The 21,377-nt window shown below is 40.2% G+C and overlaps 1 protein-coding gene across 1 annotated transcript in view; it reads right to left on the reverse strand.

Moving 5' to 3' along the window:
* The window catches only part of LOC148018915 (importin beta-like SAD2), a 59,429-nt gene that overhangs the window by 19,934 nt on the left and 18,118 nt on the right, over positions 1–21,377 (reverse strand). Inside the window, exons 4-8 of the mRNA XM_087701206.1 lie at positions 2,644–2,802; positions 1,118–1,280; positions 787–971; positions 499–672; positions 56–201 (exon numbers count right to left, since the gene is read on the reverse strand). Coding sequence (XP_087557332.1) covers positions 56–201; positions 499–672; positions 787–971; positions 1,118–1,280; positions 2,644–2,802 — 827 coding nt within the window. The remainder of the gene's footprint in view (positions 1–55; positions 202–498; positions 673–786; positions 972–1,117; positions 1,281–2,643; positions 2,803–21,377) is intronic.

Here is a 21,377-nt window from a genome sequence, read left to right on the forward strand (position 1 = left end):
GTGTGTAATCCATTTCAACTTAAAGAGAGAAAGCTTTTGTCCTGAGCATGCTCACCATATCCTTTTCTGACATATTCATGAGGATCCTCATGCCACAATTTATCATCCATATCATTAAAGCACATTAAGGGGAAAATAATCTCGAACAGAACAACATCAAGCTGAGGCTTCAACAGTTGATAAGTGGCAGATTTTGAAATGCTGAAACAATAGCAATAAGCACGACATCATCCATGTCATCCAAACACGTAAGAAGGAAGATTTAACAAAGCAATAAGATTAAGCCAAGCATTCAATGAATTCTTTCACAAAAAGCAACTTTGACATGTTGGGGAAGGCAGATTTTGACATGCTGGAAAAATATGTGAGCCAGCAGATTCAGAAGCTGCTCTGAAAATTCTGGAAAATGGATCTGCTCTTTAATTTAGTGGAACATTCCATAGAGTGATCCATCTTCTTGAAGAAGCAATAAAGAGAATATTTACCAACTTGACCCACCTTGTGCTTAAATACTGCAGTACAAGGTTGATCACCCGATCTGGTAAATAGCCACCTTGTCTTATAACGTTTAATAATGTCAGATGGCATTCTAGAAACTTTCCTGCAAACTGGCTCTGGAACATTTGAGCAAATGCTCTATTCTCAGGTTTTGTCATTTTGGGATCTCCAAACCTACACCGATAAGGATTGTTTTTAACTTTCAATTATGAACATTACATTTGTCTCTGAAGATCCTCCCTCAAAAGATAATGGAACTACTCCATTGATTCCATAACATGTATCAACCTGTTAAATAAACGGTTCATTATATGGACGGTCCACTTCTTCACCTTCCACCAACCCCACAATTTGCGTTGTTCTGGATCTACAGGTTGCCCTTCTTGTGGAACTGGCCTCTCAAGAAGATTATGAAAGCATGCCATCCAACCAGTAAAAACATTTGGATCACGCAGCTGCTTGGGAACCTCCGACTGAAACAGTTTATTGAAAAGCATTAATCCAGCTCAGTACATCAAAGAATGAAATACAATTATCTAGCTGAGTCTTGTTGGTTCGTAAAAACATAAAATTTGGAAGCTGCTGATGTTTCATAGCAGTCTGGTGAAGTTGTGCTTACGTAAGTTGACGACCAAAAAATTTTGCATATGAGTTTGATCAAATCTGAGACTTCAATTGGGGGGTTTGGCATTGATAAAAGATATTTGAAAATTTCAAGCAACATTGGGAATGTTGTATCAATAATCTGATAAACCGGGATCCTTTCTTCTTCATCTCTGAACCTGCAAATACAACATAAGATGATACTCAAGGTCAAAATTTATTGGGGGAAATTTGAGCATAATAAGCCTTCTCCATACTCTGAAGCAAGCAAGCGCTGGTCTAGATATCCATGGCAGTTATTTCACGATCCCAAATTCTCTAGCCTGGGTATAAGGGCCTGAGCCAAGATGGATCTTTGAATCCTTTCTTCTTTCTTAGTGCTGGTTGCTTTTGAAAAGGGGGTATAAGGTTGTAACCTTGATGTATGAAGTTTCCCGTGTTAGCATATCATCCCAACGGCTTGTATACACAAATGTTGAGATATGATAATACCTACTTTATTTTTGGCCACTTCAGATGGATGCAAAATTAACTAGATTTTCCAGACTCTTTTGTGTTTTAACATTACAATGCACTCTGCTCAGGGAAAATCGATATCCCCTTAAAACACTCTGCTCAGGGCAAAAGGACTGCCCCTTAAAACTGACTGATTAGTACTAAGCTTCAAATAAATGGCTCTTTCACAGTGCTCACTGCTATTCTTGTTGGCGAGAGGAAAGCCAGTCAAACGTGTTCAGAAAGCAGCAGCTAAAATAGAACATTGATTTTCCAGCATGAGACATCATCGTCTTGGGACTCCGTTCATCTTTGAGCAGCTCATCATGTTCTAGGATAACATACACTTGCAATTTAAAAAGAGGTGTGTTGTGGCCTCTGCCATTTCAACTGGAAGGCCAAGATCCAGAAAGACCCAGGACACACAAACATTGCAGAAAAACAGTTACAGGATCTCAGGATAAGCATTACACATGTTTATGCAAGACTCGAATCTCTAACATGACAACCATTACAGAATATTTTTGCAATGCTCAAATTTCATAGCACAATAAGTATTACAAAGATTTATGCGATTCTCGAATTTAGATCATTAAAGCTGCTTTAGCCTTCTAAAGGAGGAGGCTTGCTAGTTTCAAATGAATGGCCTAAATTTGTGAACTCTTACACAGACTTCAAATTGGCATATAGCAAATAACCAGACACCTGCATTTGTGTACTAGGACTGCAACAGGAGCTTGAAAGAGAATACCCTGTATGTCCAGCTTTAGACTTCAAAAATAAAGCATGCCTCAAAGGACTAATTCAATGCGATGGGAGATCATATGGACACCCCACCCACTGCACTGTTACACCACATGCAATGTTCCTTTCCATTTAGTTGGTTCCTGGTACTCCATCATTAAAAATCTCAAGGTTTCTATCTAGATATCAGCATGCCATTTTTAAGTTTAAATGCAATCTGAAGTCTAGCTTAAGCCCATTTTTCTTAATAGAAACCACTGCCATGTTACATATCGTTTTAGAGAAACAATCACAAATACTTACTCATATTTTCTGGTGAGAATTCTCAAGGAAAATAGTGCGCCATAAACCCGTTTCTGATCCTGTGAGCTCAAATTGGCATTGATTCCAGCAAGGAGACCAGGCCAGCGCTCTGGATAATCATTATGGATTATTGTCTTTAAACCATCACCAAGCTGAACCCTACATGCACAATGTCAATTTCTGTGCCTGAGAAGCAGCAACCTTGTGGGACTTTTTCACATGAAGAATCCCCACCCCAATAACTGACAAAAAGACAAATTTTACCTTACAAAACCAGATCAGGCATTCTACTTGCACTTTCATACGGACAAATATTTCAGTTTCTCATGCATAGCATTATCAAGCACTTTCCCCCCTCCATGCATTTCATCTTAGCCTTCATTTCAGACCTTGACTATTTGAAACTAAGAAGGAAGGAAGTGACCACAAATTAATCATTCATAGCATTTTGATATTAATTCCTTTTATTCTTTTCTACATTATCCACACTTGTGCTTGCATGCTTATTACTGAGTTTGCCCGCACAAAGGCTTGGCATGAGCCATACTCCATGGAAGTGCCACAAGCATAGATGGCTTATATCATAGACAAAGCTATCAGTCACCATAGTTGCATTCCATCTGATGTGTCCCGTATCCATCCGGTCTGGATCAGACCCAAAACAAAAAAGGGACCTTGCCAAAGACAGACCTATATCCTCTTCTCTTCCTCTTCCTCTAACTCTCTTCTATCACCTCCTCTTCCTCTACCTCCACCTCCACCTTTCTTGCCACCTTAGGCACCAAACCTATTATTATGGCCTATCAAGACCATAACACTTTGGCAATCCTGCTAGTTTCATGGCAATAACTCTCATGATTTAGGCATTAGGCTTGGAAAGAATAATTACAAAATTGGGCTGCAAGAATTCAGGATGCTAATGGCATTGGAGATGTACAAGGTGCCTTGCATGGGCAGTATTTATGTCAAACAATTATCCTTATTTATCCAATCTTGTCCTCACAAGGAGCAAATCTCAAGAATTGAGGGAGGTGTTGTCAAGACAACAACAGCAGACTACAAGGCCTAATGGTACAGATGAAGCAGTACAATTAGGTAGGCTGGATGAGGAAGAGTTCACAGATGTTGGACATAATCCCTAAGGGGTGGGTTCCTTTGAGGGTACCTCAACAGTATACCATTCTCTTGCCACCTCTACAGAGTCCCCCCCAACACCTCCAACTCCTTCAAGCATACCAGGTTTATCAAATAATGAAGAAGCAATATTGCCTCCTAACTATCAAGGTACTCTTCCAAGGCAAGCACTTGAAAGATTGCAGCATGCGGTGTTAGGAAGGACATTCTTGTTAAGGAATGCAAGGGTTCCAGTAAATAAATCTTTGAGTTTTAACACTTTACCACCACAGAGGAAGCCCAAGAAGCAAAACAATATGAATCAAAATCAACTATTCAACCCAAACGTGAGAGCATCTAGATTTTCAGGCAAGAAGAAGAAAGATCCAAACTGCCATATGGCTCAGTTTGAAACAAGGTGAATAGCAAGTGGATTCAATCAATTGTAGGGAAATCACGTCAAAGAGCAATAGTTTGCAACCACTCTACAAGAAAAAGCCATGGACTGGTTTTCTAGTTATGGTATGGCAACATTCAATACATATGATGAATTTAAAAATACATTTTTGGGCAGGTTCCGGAAGGATAAAACCCCGGGGAATATTCTAAGGAAGATCAAGAGGATTAAGCAAAAGAGTATACTGGTGGAAGATTATGCTCAAAAGTTTAGGAACCTATTGAACAGGTTGAATAATGCTGATGCACCATCAGTGGAGATGCAAATTACTTACTTCATTAAGGGTTTGATGAGTAAAATCACGAACCCAATTGCTAATGTAGAATTGGGACAAAATAGTACATTGGATACCATGATTAGGACTGCTATGAGAGTTGAGAGAAGGCTAGGTGCTTCTCGTTCAAAAACACATAAAGATGATGATTCTTCAAGTTCAGATTCTGATACAAATTCAGATTCAGGATCTGAAAGTGATACTGATGATGATGATAGTGAGAATAGTTCAAATTCAGAAAAATATTTCAATGACTCTGATGATGAGGAGTCTAGCAGGAAGAAGAAGAAAAAAATCAAGATCAACCAAGTCTAAAAAGAAGAAAACAAAAGACAGAAGTAAAAGAAAAGCAAAGGAGAGTAAACTGGATAAGAAGATTAAGTAGAAGCTAAAAGATTTAGGTCTTTCGGACACTAAGAGGAAGGAAAAGTACTGTGAGATATGCCAAAGAAATGGCCATGAAACCAAGACATGTTGGTACAATCCTAATGTTAGGATGGCACAGCATATGCCAATGGAGCAGCGTAGGCCGAGACGTATGCAGCCAGTTGCAGTAAATCAGGTTATTACTGACACAATGCCTCAAAGATCTTTCAAGGGATCTGGGCAAGACATCCTTGGGGAAATTTCAGAACACAGCAGCAAACTACTCAAACGGGAGCATGCCACTATTGTGGAGGTCAAGGACACTTTGTTTGGCCAAACTGTGAACTTTGGGCAAGGCATAGGACTGAGAGAGGAATGTCAGTAGCAAGGACCCGCAACAACAGAAGACCTGCATGAGCATCTCATCTACAACATCCACCTGCCCCAGTTGCAGTAGTCCTCATAGAGTTACTTGACCAAGATGAGAAAAGGCAATTTCCGAATGTTCAAGACCTGCTACTTGCACGAAATTTCAGCAAGAAGAGGTTCAAGAATGGCGAGAGGGGATGTCAGGTAACTTAAATGTTGCAAGTATGCATGTTGAATGTGATTGTTCTAATTGCATTAAAGTAGAGGATTGCCCTGATAAAGCTATGGTATTAGCAGTTACCAGAAGCCAAGCACACTTGAAGCTTGATTCGCAAGAACAAGAGAAAGCCAATAAAAAGGCAACAAAGCAGGTCAAAAGGTTTCAAAAACTTGCAAGGAAAGTTAGATTTGAAGAGCCTGATGATCAAACAGATTCAAGAATCCTATATCTTGATGAGCAAGATCAATATCCTAAAGATAAAGAATTAGTAAAATTTTAGGAGGGAGGTTCAGTAGAGCTATTCTAGGCTCTAGCAAAGTGTTCCTTACAATTAACATTGGAACAGATCTCAGATTTAATTCCAGGTTTCAAGAAGAAGTTGCTCCTAAAGATCAAAGCAAAGCAGCAAGAGGTTCTTGAAAGTACACTAGTTCAGGATCAGGCGGTTCCTGACTGTCAAGCAATTATACCAACCCAACAAGAAGTTGTGGATTATCAGGTGCCCACTATTCAAGCTGAATAAGCAAGAAGGAAGCATGATGATGTCCTGTTGGATGGGGGTTCCGGATTTAATATACTTCCTAAACATACATATATAGCAACCAAGTAGGATGAGTTGCTACCAGCTCCGTTTCAAGTCAGGATGACAGAACAGAGGAGGTTACAACCTTTGAAAATTCTCAAGAATCAAGAAATTAAAGTAGCTAGCCTAAAGTTCAAGGTAAGTTTTATTGTGTTAAGAATGTCAGAGATTGGAGATTCCTATAAGATGCTTTTGGGTAGACCGTGGTCTAAGTTGGCTAAATTGAAGCACGATTGGGGAAATGATTATGTATGTATACCAAGGATTGAAAGAGATCAGATTATCAACAGTTAATAAGGTAATCCTAAAGAGTTCTTCTAGACATGTGGTAGCTCAGACTATTAATTTGGCAAATGAAGTGGAAGATGATGAGGAGGAAATGTTTCTTCAAGCAAATCCCTCTGTAGTTCCAATGTTTGAAATTGATGTGGACAATATTATTCAGAAGTATCAAGATTCTTCAATAACTACAAGACATGAAGTTTTGGACCACCAGGTTGTTCAAATTGCAGGTAGAAACCAGTCATGACAGCAACCTGAAGGTTTTCCTAAAGGTCAAGAGCAGCCTGATGTTTAGGAGAGATCAGAAAATGAGACCCATAAAAGGGTTCAGGACTGGGACAGCAGTTATCTTGAAGAATTCCAGCAAAAAACACTTGGAAATCAACTTACTGATGTGGATAACTGTAGGGACAATCCTGAAGTACTGGATGCAAAGGGTCAAAAAGCAGTTATTCAGGCTGAGTTGAGATATGAGCATACCATGAGAACATCTACAAGGGTTGTTGAAGATGAGGCTCACGAAGTCAACTTGAATCTTGAAGGGGAGGTTAAACCCATTAAGGTCAGTATCTTTGTGGAAGAAGAGTTCAAGCAAAACCTCATCCAGTTGTGCAAAGAATTTAAGGATATCTTTGCTTGGGATTACACACACATGAAGGGATTTGATCCAACTGTTTGTCAACATAGAATAAATCTTAAAAAAGATGCCAAGCCAATTATTCAAAAAAGGTATAGGATGAATCCGAATTATGCCAAGTCAGTCAAGGAAGAAATTGACAAGCTCTTGAGGGTTGGATTCATCAAACCAGTAAATGAGGTCATTTGGTTATCCCCTATAGTGGTGGTGCCTAAAAAGAATTGAAAGATCAGGGTTTGTGTGGATTATAGGAAATTGAATGCAGCCACTATTACTGATCCTTTCCCTATCCCTTTTGCTGATTCTCTTCTTGTTGATGTGGCTGGCCATGAAATGTATAGTTTTCCGGATGGTTTTTTGGGCTACAATCAAACAAGGATGCATTCGGAAGATATGGATAAGACAGTCTTCACCACTGAGTGGGGAGCATATGTTAGTAAAGTCATGAATTTTGGGTTAAAAAATGGGCCTCCTGAGTTTCAAGGAGTTGCCCATAAGACATTTGGGCTGTATCTAACAACCTTTATGAGGGTGTTTATTGATGATTTCTGTGTTTTTGGCAACAGGAAAGAGCATCTCCAACACCTTAGGTTATGCTTTGAGAGATGCAGAAAATTTGGTGTGTCCTTAAATCCTTTCAAGTCAATATTTGTAGCAAAGAGAGGTGTGCTCTTAGGCCATATTCTATTTGAGGAAGGTATGAGCATAGATCCAAGAAAGATTGCAACTGTTCAAAAAGCCAAAGCTCCAGCCAATGTGCAAGAAGTTATGAGATTTGTTGGACAAGTGAAGTGGCATAGTAGGTACTTAAGGTATCTGTCACATGTTTGTGATCCTCTTATTACTTTAACCAAAAAGGAGATCCAGTTTGTCTAGAGGGGAGATCATGACAAAGCTTTCAATGTTCTCAAGAAAATGCTCGTTGTAGCTCCTATATTGCAACCTCCTGCATGGGATTTGCCGTTCCATATTCTTGTTGATGCTTTTGATCTTGTTGTGGAAGCTGTGTTAATGCGGAACAAAGTACCTGGATGGTATAGATCCATTTTGTTACATTAATAAGGTAAATTACGAGAAATAGGCGCGAGGGATGACCGTCCGAGGGCCTTGGGCACCCGAACGAGGTTTAGGGGAGCCTAGAATAAAAGAGAGTCCAAGAATAGTAGGACTCACCAAGAGTTGACGATTGGCAATCGGATCACGATGGGAGGTTGCCAGCAAATATCTAGGCAAGGTTGGGAGAAGAAACGTATCTCGTGCCTCTGTCTTGAATCGAACTAAGTTTGTATTCTTCTCTGCCCCCATTGTATCAGTTATCACACTAAATCGCCCATTGTACCACACTACACTGGTATCGGAGTAGGAAGCAGATCCTCCTTCCTTCAGAGCCATTGGGTCCTCCTTCCTTCAGAGCCGCCGGGTCCTGCTTCCGTTTGTTTTCGCGTGAAGTTTTCTTTCAGGCGCCTACACGACACGTCATACGGAATTTGGCGTGAAGTTGTTACCTGACACATCACCCGTCATCCAGCGTGAAGACGGTGCCCCATACGATTTACGCCTGTATTCTGGACATGATTTACTTCGTGAGGCGCAACCAATAAAAAACGACACTTTACCGTCTGGCATCTCTGTGATCAGCTCCGACTGCAGTCGTATGACAAGTACAGTTTGGGTAGAGAACGAATTCAGGAAAGGCGTATAGATGGTTCACGTGACCATAAGAAGGGGTATATTTAGTCCCCTCCTTACTAGCTGTTTCTGCCAATAAGCTCCATTTCCAGCGTGACCGGCTCAATTCGGAAAAGATAAATTATTCCTCACTCTTCGGAGTTATTATTAAAAGCCAGCAACAGTTTCCCTATCACTATAACCAGGGAAGTACTTTACTTTGTATGCAAATTTCTTATATTTGCTTTCCAATTCCAGTGTATTAATGGAAGAGAAAGGGAAAGAGGCAGTAATTGAGGGTTCTAGTTCGGGGGACCACCCTATGGTAGATCCCCATGAAACGGAGATACAAGAAGAACAGTGGGAAGAATTTTTTGCCACACGAGAACAATTTAATGATCTAACTGCTCGTGTGCAAGCACAGGGGTTCAAATGGAATTTTTAACTCAAACACTCACCGAAATAAAATCTCAATTAACTTTATTACCAGAAAGGGATAAAAATAAAATAGAAACCTCGGATATCCCATCTTCATCGAAAGATTTGGATGTGACTATGCGAGATCCTAAGGAAACCCACCACAAGTTGAGGGATAATCCAGTTTTAAAAGATATGAAACCCCCTCAGTTTCACAGGGAGGAAAAAGATAGAAATAAAGACACTATCTTTAATTTTCTCCAAAAATGGGAAGATTTGCACAAACTTAAAAATACTCCACCACATCTCCAAGCGCTAGAGGCCAGTTTAACTTTGGGGCCGAAGGCATATAAATGGTGGCGAACTTTAAAGGAGGCAAATAAAATACCTGAAACTTGGGCTCAATTTGAATCAGTCTTTTTGAAAGAATTCCTTCCTGAAATTGAAATGGAAAGAAATTGGGAAGATTTTATGTCAGACAAAAGGAAAGACCCCTGCTGACATATCTGGAGAAATATCGTTAGATAATCCTCAAATTGGAAAAAATAGATGAATTTCAAAAGACGAGAGGATTCATTAGGAGACTAGATAAGGCTTGTAAAAAGGAAGTAAAAAGGAGTTCACCTAAGACGCTTGAAGAGGCAATTAAATTTGCATTAATCAATGAAGATAGTACGCGTCCAGGTACACTCACTAGTCTCACTGATACGGAGCCCAAGACTAAGGAATTGGAAACCTCAAAATTTGTAGGCAAATTTAAAAGAAAAATGCCATTTTTTAAGGGCAAGAAACAACCTTTTGAAAAGAAACAATTTGTAAGGCCAAAGTTAAGTCCAAATGACTTTGATAAGGCCAAAAAAGAAAAGTTGTGTTTCAATTGCCTATCCCCTAACCATGCTGCCTAGAATTGCCCTCAAAGGAAAAAGGGGGAAGATAAAAAAAAGGATAAGGACAAGGGCAAGGAAAAAGAAAAACAAATCCATGTAGTGCAGACTCTAGAATTAAAGGGGCATGAAAAGTATAAATCTTTAGAGGTTTTGCACAAGGATGTACAACACAGGTGTTGTATGTCAACTTCTATGTGGCAGCCTATCTTTGGGCCACATGATTTAGTTAGAGTGCATGGATTGATAGCTGGTAAGAGGGTTAGAGTCATGATTGATGACTCTACTACCCACAATTTCATAAATTATAGAGCACTTAATAAGATAACGGTGAAGAATAAATTTCCTATGCCCAAAATGGAAGATCTTTTTTATCAATTACAAGGGGCAAAATTCTTCACAAAGATAGATTTAAGATCAGGCTATCACCAAGTAAGAATTAAGGCACAAGATGTTCCTAAGACAGCATTTTGTACTAGATATGGGCATTATGATTTTTTGGTGATGCCTTTTGGCCTCACTAATGCACCAGCTACCTTTATGAAGCTGATGAATAGTGTGTTACAGCCCTATCTAGGACATTTTGTAGTAGTCTTCTTGGATGATATCTTGATCTTTAGTAAATCAAGAGAAGAACATTTGGAACACTTACAATTGGTATTCCAACTGTTAAGAATGCATTCCCTTTATGCGAAGAAAACTAAATGTGAATTCTTCACACAAGAGGTCAAATATTTGGGGCATATTATCTCAAAAGAGGGAATCAAGATGGATCCAGAAAAAGTAAGGGCAATTATTGAATGGCCATCTCCAAGGAACCTAGAAAAGCTGCAGATCTTCCTAGGTTTATCTGGATTTTATCGTAGATTCATTCGAGATTATGCCAAAATAGCTATTCCAATGACAGACCAACTTCAAGGGAAAGGAAAGAGTTTTAATTGGGGAACAAACCAAAATGAAAGTTTTCAAAAACTTAACGTAGCTATTGCTACAGCTCCAGTACTATTAATTGTGGATCCCAATAAACCATTTGTGGTTGAAGCCGATGCCAGTGATAAGGCGATAGGCGCGGTCTTATTACAAGAAGGTCGACCAGTTGCTTTTAAACAAGAAATTAGACTGTGCAAAACATAATTATTATGTTTATGAGAGGGAGTTGTATGCAATAGTATATGCAATGAAGAAATGGAGGCACTATCTGTACGGTGCCAAACTTTTGATCTTGTCGGATCATGAAAGCATTAGGTGGCTTAATGACCAACCGGATCTACAAGGGCGTAAAGCCAAATGGGCCGAACTCCTCCAAGAGTTCGACTATGAGATAAGGTATAGAAAAGGAAAGTATAGTATAGTGGCTGATGCACTCAGCAGAATGCCCATCATAAATGAATTGAGTTTTACTCAGTTCACTTCCGATTTGCTTGAATCCTTAAAAGGGAAATGCCAGGTTGATCCAGCATATTCCAACATATGGAAAGCAATAGAAAATGGAGATCCAAATGGAAGGGCCTCCACTGAGGAAGGAATATCTGAGGATGTTCAACAAGGAAATGGAGCATCAGGGGTTGCTCAAACCGGATTCAAGTGGAAGAATTTTATCATTGATAATGGTTATTTACTCTACAAGGGTAGGGTATGTGTCCCGAAAGATAAAGAAATAAGGCGCCAGATACTCTTTGAGTGTCATAATACCCCTAGCGCGGGACATCCAGAGTTAATAAGACTTATAGTCTTATTAAAAGGCAGTTCTATTGGCCTGCAATGAATAAGAACGTCCTTGACTATGTGGTCAAATGTAATAAATACCAAGTTAATAAAGCTGAAAGATTGAAAATGGGAGGACTTCTCCATCCATTAGAGATTCCTTCAAGAAAATGGGAGAGTATCTCCATGGATTTTATTGTTGCATTACCCAAAACACAGAGGGGGCACGACTCTGTGTGGGTGATTGTGGATAGGTTAACCAAAATGGCTAGGTTTATTCCAACTTCAACGGATGTCGGATGTTAAAACACCAGAATTGGCTAGATTGTTCGTAGAGAATATATACCGATTGTATGGCCTTCTGGCAAATATAGTTTCTGATCGGGATAGAAAATTTGATAGTCAATTTTGGCGTGCAGTATTTAGGAAGTTGGATACTAAACTTAGCATGAGTACGGCGGACCACCCGCAAACAGATGGGCAAACTGAAAGGGTTAACCAAATCCTTGAAGATATGCTCACGGCATATGTAAGTAAAAGGCAAACTAATTGGGAAGAGTATCTACCAATAGCAGAGTTTGCATATAATAGTGTCAAACACTCTTCCACTGGATATAGTCCATTTATGTTAATGTATGGGTTTCAACCCAGAGCTCCTCATGCAGTAGGACTACATAAGGAAAAGGTTCAGGCAGCCAAGGACTTTTTGGAGGATATGAATAGTATGTTAAAATTTGCTCAAGAAAATATTAAGAAAGCTCAAAATCAAGCTACAGCTTATGCAGATCCTCACCGAAGAGACATCTTCTTTGAAGAAGGAGAATTGGTCTATCTTAAAGTGCTTGAACAAACTAGAACCATAAAAACGGGACAATGTCCAAAGCTTTCACCCAGGTATTGTGGTTCTTTCACAATACTTAAAAAGGTGGGAGAACAAGCTTACGAGCTCCAACTACCTGCTGGTAGTAAAATACATCCAGTTTTTCATGTAAGCAAGCTAAGGAAGAAGCTGGGTGATTTGGATAATCTAATCTTAAATGATAACATTGAGGAGCTATTAGACGACCAATCTAATCCACATGAACCAGAAAGAATATTAAATGTTCGTAACAGACGAACAAGGAATACTATTTATCAAGAATGTTTGGTCAAATGGAAAGATTGTTCAGAAGAAAGCTCAACATGGGAGCGAGTAAGCACCTTAAGGAAGGTTTCCCAATTTACAATTAGACCTTCCAAGTATTGTTTTCGAGGACGAAACCGATTCTTAAGGGGAAGGAAATGTTACATTAATAAGGTAAATTACGGGAAACAGGCACGAGGGATGACCGTCCGAGGGCCTTGGGCACCCGAACAGGGTTTAGGGGAGCCTAGAATAAAAGAGAGTCCAAGAATAGTAGGACCCACCAAGAGTTGACGGCTAGCAATCGGATCACGATGGGGGGTTGCCAGCAAATATCTAGGCAAGGTCGGGAGGAGAAACATATCTCGTGCCTCTGTCTTGAATCGAATTAAGTTTGTATTCTTCTCTGCCTCCATCGTATCAGTTATCACACTGAATCGCCCATCGTACCACACTACACATTTACTATGCAAGTCGGAGATTGAGTGCTGCGGAAAAGAATTATTCAATAACTGAAAGAGAAGCACTCAGTATGGTGTATTCAATTCAAAAGTTCAAACATTATTTGCTTGGGAATCAAGTCATATTTCATGTGGACCATCAAGCACTCTTGTTCCTGATCAACAAACCTCAATTAACAGGAAGATTTGCCAGATGGATGTTGCTGTTACAGGAATTTGATTTCAAAGTTATTCATACTCCTTGAAAAGAGCATGCTATAGCTGATTATCTCAACAAACTGGACAATGATGACATGGAGGCAGGAGTTCCTGATCAGCTTCCTAATGCTAAAATTTTTAAAGTTCAAGTAATAGATCCTGACTCCTATTATGATCCGCTATTGCATTTCTTACAGGATGGAGTGTTTCCTATACACTTTACATCAGATCAAAGGAAAAGATTGGCATTGAAGAATCGGTCATTTCAGGTTATTATGAATATTTTGTACAGAAGAGAAGTTGATAATGTTTTACGGAGGTGTGTTCCTAAATTTGCGCAACTACCAAATTCTTCATGAAGCTCAATCCGGACTGTCAGTAGGTCACTTTTCTGGAGAAATTACAGGCAAGAAAATTCTGTAGGTAGGTCTATGGTGGCCTACTATGTTGAAGGATGCTCATCAATATGCTAAGGAGTGTTTGCAATGCGTGAAGGAGGGTCAACCTCTTAACAGGAATAGAATGCACGATCATCCTGTATTACCACTTGAACCATTTCAAAAATGGGGAATAGATTTTGTTAGACCCATTAAGCCAATTGCAAAAAGGACAGGTAATCGGTACATTTTGGTTTGCACTGATTATGCCACAAAATGGATGGAAGCTCAAGCCTTGAAGGATAATAAAACTATTAGTGTGGCCAAGTTTTTTTATACTAACATCATGACAAGGTTTGGATGCCCCATTGAGTTGGTCAATGATAGGGGTAAGCATTTTTTTAATCAAGTTATTCACGACCTGCTTGTCAGGCACATGATTCTTCACAAAAAGTCGACCCCATACCATCCTCAGGCTAATGGGCAAGCTAAGAGTTCCAACAAGATCTTACTCCGTATTCTAATGAAAACTGTTGAGGATAATAGGAAGGATTGGGATGTAAAGTTGGATTTTGCATTGTGGGCTTTTAGGACTGCATACAAGGTGACAACTGGACTTACACCTTTCAGGTTGGTGTATAAATTAGAGGCTGTGGTCCCTATGGAGTTTGTGGTCCCAAGGTTAAGAGTTGTTGTTGAACATAAATTGGATCCTGAACAGTCAGTGCAGCATCGGATGGAACAGCTCCTAAAGTTAGAGAAAGACAGGGTGTTAGTTGCCTATGTGTCAAGAATCACACGGCAAAGGAGACAGGCTTGGGTGAATAGACACATTAAAAAGAAAATTTTTGAAAAAGGGGATTGGGTTGTTGTTTACAATTCCCGACTGGGAAAATTCCCAAATAAACTAAAGCTTTGGTATGTTGGACCATTTATCATTTATAAAGATCTTGGACAAGGTACATTCCTACTAAAAAATTTGTAGGGCAATATCTTGAAACATACAATTAATGGTTTCAGGTTGAAAAGGCTAGTGCAACCTTATTATTCACCTATTAATTTAATTTTTCCTATTGATGCAAAAGAATCAGTTTTTGAGGGTTGCATGTGTGAAGGGTCACAATTGCATGATCCTGACATGACAATTGGCACAAAAGAAGGGTCACTCAAAGAAGACTTAGAGTTCACTTTTGAAATGAAGGAAGCAGGGTCTTTTGATGTTTCTTCTCTTTCTCCATCACCGTGTGCTTCACGCCTTGCTATTGCCACCATGACCCACGCGTGTCGAAGCTCTGCAAGGAAGCTAGCATTACCAAAACGTGCTCAGCTGGAAGAAGAGGAGGAGGAGGAGTATGAAGTGTCTATGAACGATCTACGCGACATAAGGACGAAGAATCAACACCGAAACAAGTGTCACAATTGTCGAGTCCCAGCACTGTGAGTACTCCCTTTGTTGACTCTACATTAGTCCTTGATGTTGAGGACGAGGTCCACAGTGGTTGGCTGCAAAGTATTGGCCTATATGCATTTGCATGTCTACCATGGTCTCAATGGGCAGCGAATGTTAATGCGTCAGCACAATTGGATGCGTTGAGACAAACGTAGGATATGACTGCAAGCCGCATAGAATTAACTACAGCAATGGTTGGCCGGGTGTTTGCACTCCCTATGAATGACAATCCGACATTGTGGAGATGCAGTGAAGAGCAGATATGCCAAGCATTCGAGGACCCTACTAGTCCTAGAAATGTCTATATCTTGAAAAGAATTGATGCTGTGAGGAAATTGCAACTGCATTGGTTCATGGAACGCTTCACGATGTTTATTAAAACCGACAGCATAGCCAAGGAAACTTATGGAGTTATTTACTATGCACAAAACAATGGCATGCCAAATTGGGCAAGATTGATGCTTGATAGACTCATGGCTGAGATTAAGATATCAAGGCCTAAAAAGGTTTTTCAAAAATCTCAAATGGGGTGTTATTTAGCTGCACTCTATGAATATGCTCCGTCACAGTATCCTAATGTTGCTTTGGAGACTTTACCTGGTTTGAAACCATTGTCTACATCGGGTGATGCAGTGCAGGTTGATGGTCAAAATGCAGGTTTTGATTCTATCAAAAAGAATGATGACAGAGATAGACTCTTTGCAGGTGATGAACACAAAAAGGCTATTTACAAGGATTTAGTGCAAGTTGGATACGACAAAGAATATGCTCGCAAGATTGCATTGGAATTTGTTAAAAAAGATCATCAAGATGTGCCTTTGGATGATGTGGTTACTCATGGGAACCAAGAAAATGCAGGTACTATTAAATCTGAGGGCCAAGAGCATTCAAAAGAAAAAAAACAGAAAATTGGCAAATTTTGGCTAAGAAGTATGCATGGATATGCTGTTAAGCAGCAGGATATTTCTGCAAATACTCAAGTTCCTACAAAATCTGTGGTTGTTGGTGAGCATGTGGGTGTTGATAAGACAAATGTTCTGTTTGTTTCAACTCACTCTCGGGTTGATGATGCTGCAGTCAACAGTTTGTCGGATGTATTGAATATGATGAACAAAGTGATGATATATTTTGAGCAGACTGAAAAGAATAATGTTCAAACAGCAGTTGAACTTAAGCAAGTAAAGTTTCAGTTGGATATTCAACAGAAGAGGTCTGATGAGTTGTCCAGACACTTGCAAGTAAAGCAAGTTGAATATGATTCACTGTTGTAGTGAGGGAGAGGCACGGAGATTGAGACAGACTGTCGCTACGTGCAGGGAGAAACAGAGTGTGTGAGAGCAGAGTAGAGAGTGAGCACGTTTTCAAGTACAATGACGACAGTGTACCTTTAGGTTTTTAGATAGATATATATGTGTAAGTACAAGTGCTAAGGATGTATTCACACCCGAGCACATTTAAAAGGCACGAGGCCTTTATTCCCAACGACCTCCCACCTAAAGGCAATGTGCCTTAAGAGGAGAAAAGAATCAGCTAAGTCTAGGTATGTACAAAGCTGAAATACATATATCTATCCAACTCCCGTCATCTGTCAACAATGAGCAAACCGCTCTGCTAGAAGACCCTTCGTGAAAAGGTCTGCAAGGTTAACATCTGTATGCACTTTGACAAGCTCAATGCTCTTGTTGTCAAGTACATCTCTAATGAAGTGGTAATTCACCTATATGTGCTTTGTCTTTGCATGAAAGACAGGATTCCATGCTAGCATGATAGCACTCTGACTATCACAATGGAGAACAGGTAACTATGTGATGCCAAGCTCCCCCACCAGACGTGAAAGCCATAAAGCCTCCTTGCATGCCTCATTGGCACCCACATACTCTGCCTTTGTAGTAGACAATGCAACACACTTTTGTAGCCTGGAGATCCAAGAGACCGCTCCTCCTGTGAAAGTAAACACATACCCAGAAGTGGACTTCTTGCAATCGGCATGACCAGTATAGTCTGCATCCGTAAAGCCAACAACAGATGCCTTCTGCTTTTCAAAGCAAATGCACAACTCCTTTGTGCCTTTAAGGTATCTCATAATACCTTTCACTGCATCCCAATGCTTCTTGCCAGGGGTTGCTATATATCTGCTAACCACTCCCACTGCAAAGGCAATGTCAGGACATATAGCAACCATAGCATATATCAAACTGCCAACAGCTGAAGCATATGGTATATTGGCCATTTCAACCTTCTCATCATCAGATGTGGGGTTGTCCTCTGCACTAAGTTTCACATATGGAGGCAATGGAATCCCAATTGTTTTCCCTCCCTTCATATTGAGATGCTACAAAACTTTGGAGACATACTCTTGCTGAGATAGATAGAGTAAGTCTTTTAATCTATCTCTGAGTATTCGCATGCCAAGAATGTGATTTGCATCCTTCATATCAAAGCTGCCATGAAGACTTTACTTCAATAAATCCAAGGCATGAGTATCCCTGCCAGCAATCAACATGTCATCAACATACAAGACCAAGATAATCAGACTGCCATATGCTGCCTTCTTGGTGTACAAGCAATGATCCACTTGACTTCTATGAAAGCCTTGGAACTGCATGAATGTATCAAACTTATGATACCATTCTCTTGGTGCTTGTTTCAACCCATACAAACTCCTTTTGAGTTTACATACCATTTTTTCCTTCCCTTATTCAACAAACCCTTCAAGCTGCTACATATATATGTCTTCATGTAGATCACCATGTAAAAACGCAGTCTTTATATCCATCTGTATGAGCTTCATATCCTCAACTGCAACCAAGCCCAAAATGGTTCTCAATGTAGTCATCTTAACTACAGGAGAGAAAATCTCATCAAAGTCAATTCCATGCTTCTGCTTGTACCCCTTTGCAACCAATCTTGCTTTGTACTTTGGTGAGAAATCAAAAGTGACCTTCATCTTGTAAACCCATTTGCATGGAAGGGTTTCCTGCCCTTTAGGCAACTGCACCAAGTCCCAAGTGCCATTTTTTTCAAGAGATTCCATCTCTGACAGCATGGCTTTATACCATTTCTTGCTGTCATGTCTGTCCATTGCTTCCTTGAAGCAAGACGGTTCACCACAGTCTGTCAACACGACATATTCAGCCACATTAATTGCACCAAGAACAAACCTGTCAGGTTGTCTAGTAGCCCTAGACGATCTTCTAACCCAATGGTCATTGTTTGCTGGCTGTTCCTGCAAATTTTCCATTTTCAGCATGCTGTCCTTGCATTTCAGCTTGCAAATCAGCATTAACAGCTTGCTATCTTGGCTGTTCCTGCACATGTAATGGCTCATTTTCATGGGCAATAGCTAGCTGATCATTTCCTACATTTACAAGTTTATTTACGGCAGGTATTTGCTGCTGTACAGCGCGCACATTTTGCTGTCCAAAATGTATTTTTTCCCGAAATACAACCCTACGAACCTCCTCACTCTTTCAGGCTGTTTGTGCATGTGATCTTCCCGGAAGATAATGTCATTGCTACGTACTACTTTCCATTTCTCGGGATCCCACAATCTATACCCCATTTCACCCTCGTCGCCATATCCTAGGAAAATGCATTTATAGGACTTTGGCTCAAGTTTGCTGCGTTTTTCTTTACAAATGTGCACAAAAGCCTAGCAGCCAAACACTTTCAGATGAGCATATGAAGGTGGCTTGCCCGACCACGCTTCTTGGGGAACGGCTGTCATAACAGCCTCTGCCCAACCTCTGCCCAAAAACCATGGGGTAATGCAGCATGAGACAGCATCGTACGGACCTTATCCTGTATGGTCTGATTCATACGCTCTGCAACTCCATTTTGGGGCGGATTATGAGGGGCAGTGAGCTCCCTCTTTATCACTTTGTTGTCACAAAATGCCTGAAAGGCCTTGGACACATATTCCCCACCATTGTCAGAGCGAAAACACTTAAGTGTTTTATCTGTCTGATTTTCAGCCAATGCCAAGAACTTTTTAAACTTATCAAGCACTTCATCCTTGCTACGAATGGGGTAAACTCATACCTTCCATGTAGCATCATCGACAAAGGTGACAAAATATTTCTTTTTCCCTAAAGATAATCTTGGCATTTGACATACATCCGAATGTACTAACTCTAGAGGAGAAGATTTCAAAGAAAAAGACTTTTTGTGAGACATCTGTGCATGTTTGCCATAAATGCAATGATCACAATGCTCAAAATCAGCATAACAAAGACAAGGCAAGTAACCCAAATGAGAAAGCACTTTCATTCCTGTTTGACTCATGTATCCCAACCAATCATGCCACAAAGAAACGCTTGGTTGCTCGGTCACGGCAACAACATGGTCACACACACTAGATACATGAAGTGGATACAAAGTATCACACTTGCAACCTCTCGCAATAACCCTAGATCCCTTACAGATCTTCCATTTTCCATCACCAAAGGTGGTATGAAAATCATCATCATCTAGCTGCCCTGTGCTAATCAAGCTCTTCTTGAGCTGAGGTACATGCCGTACATACTGAAGTGTAAAGACAGAGCCATGCTGAAACTATAACTGCAAACTGCCAATACCTGCAATCTCACATGCATCGTTGTCCCCAAGATGGACAACACCATGTCGACCCCCTGTATAGGCAAAAAGCCACTCATGATGAGGGGTGACATGAAAGGAAGCACCTGAATCAAAAATCTAGGTATGCATGTCATCATTTGTATCTACAAGTAAAGCATGTGCACCAAAGTGTGAAGAGACAAAGAGTACATCACTCCCACTCTCACTGTCATGAGTGACTACATTCACCTCTTCGATTTTTACACTGTTCTTCTTAGGCTGATTGTCCTTATTCTCTTCCTCACTATCATCTGTCTTTTTACCTTTTCTTTTCTCTTTCTTCCATTTGTAGCAGTCACATTTAAAGTGACCCCTCTTGCCACAATGATGGCATTCAACATCTTTCCCACATGATTTACTGCATCCCTTGCCATCATATTTGCCCTTTTGCTGTGATCTGCCCCTAGTATGCAAAGCACTGGAAGACTTACTGAATGCATTGTTCTGCCGATTCATCTCTTCCATAAGTAGAGCACTCTCTACATCAGTATACAAAAGGATTACATTAGAATTGCTCATAGCAGTCCTAAATGTATCCCAACTCTCTAGGAGAGTGCAAAGCAAGAAAGTAGCCTTAAATTCCTCATCAATCATGAACTTCAAGGCAACCAGCTAGCTGAAAATGGAATTAAACTCACTCAAGTGAGTAGACATTGCTGTACCCTCTTTCATACACAAATCCATAAGCTTTTGCAGCCAATACACTTTGCTTACAGCACTCTTTTGTGCATACAGTTCTTCCAGTCTAGTCCATATAGCATATGCAGAATCCAAACCTTCAATGTTGAAGAGCAAGGCATCACAAATTGATAGCTCTATGGTTGAGCGTGCAAGCTCATTTAACTCATCCCAATCATCCTGATCCATGTCCGCAGGCTTTGCCCCTTTGGTTTTGATTAGCTTTGCCTGCTTCTTTTGTAACAGGATATTGTAGCATTGCTTTTGCCAAACTGCAAAATTATGTTCGCCTTCAAGCTTCTTTATGTGCATCAGATTACCGCTGTCATTGCTGCCAGCCATGATTTTCAGCCCAAATGTGACCAAAATACCAGCAAATGCAGGCCCAAAACTGTCACCCAAGTGACCAAGGTACAAACAAGTACCAATCAACAATAAATGACCTCATAGAAGCACAAATTTCAGATCTGTAATTAAATTTTCAGAAGCACCAAACCATGTGCTACAGCATTATCCAACTGATTACAGCTGTTCCAACGGCATATGCATCACATTACATGAGAAATCCCAAAATTTCAGCTGCAATTTCTGTTGTACATGTACCCACGGGCATAAAATCTGACAAGAACGGTAAAAAGCCCCAAAGTTTTTTGCTCAAAGCATCAAACACACATCTGCATTTCCTCTGTTATGCATAAGACAGGCCAATTTTGCCAAAATAGAGCAATTTCAGCAAAACCCCCAAATTTTACCAAGTGTTAATGTCCACATTGCGCGGAATTCAACCTACATGTACATAAAATGCCCAAATGCTGCACAGATTTTGCCCAAACTGCAAAAGCCCCAAATTGCATGG

The sequence above is a fragment of the Lygodium microphyllum genome, chromosome 20, assembly GCF_053477565.2.
Source record: "Lygodium microphyllum isolate KBCC chromosome 20, Lygodium_microphyllum_v1.1.10, whole genome shotgun sequence".
NCBI classification, from domain to species: Eukaryota; Viridiplantae; Streptophyta; class Polypodiopsida; order Schizaeales; family Lygodiaceae; genus Lygodium; species Lygodium microphyllum.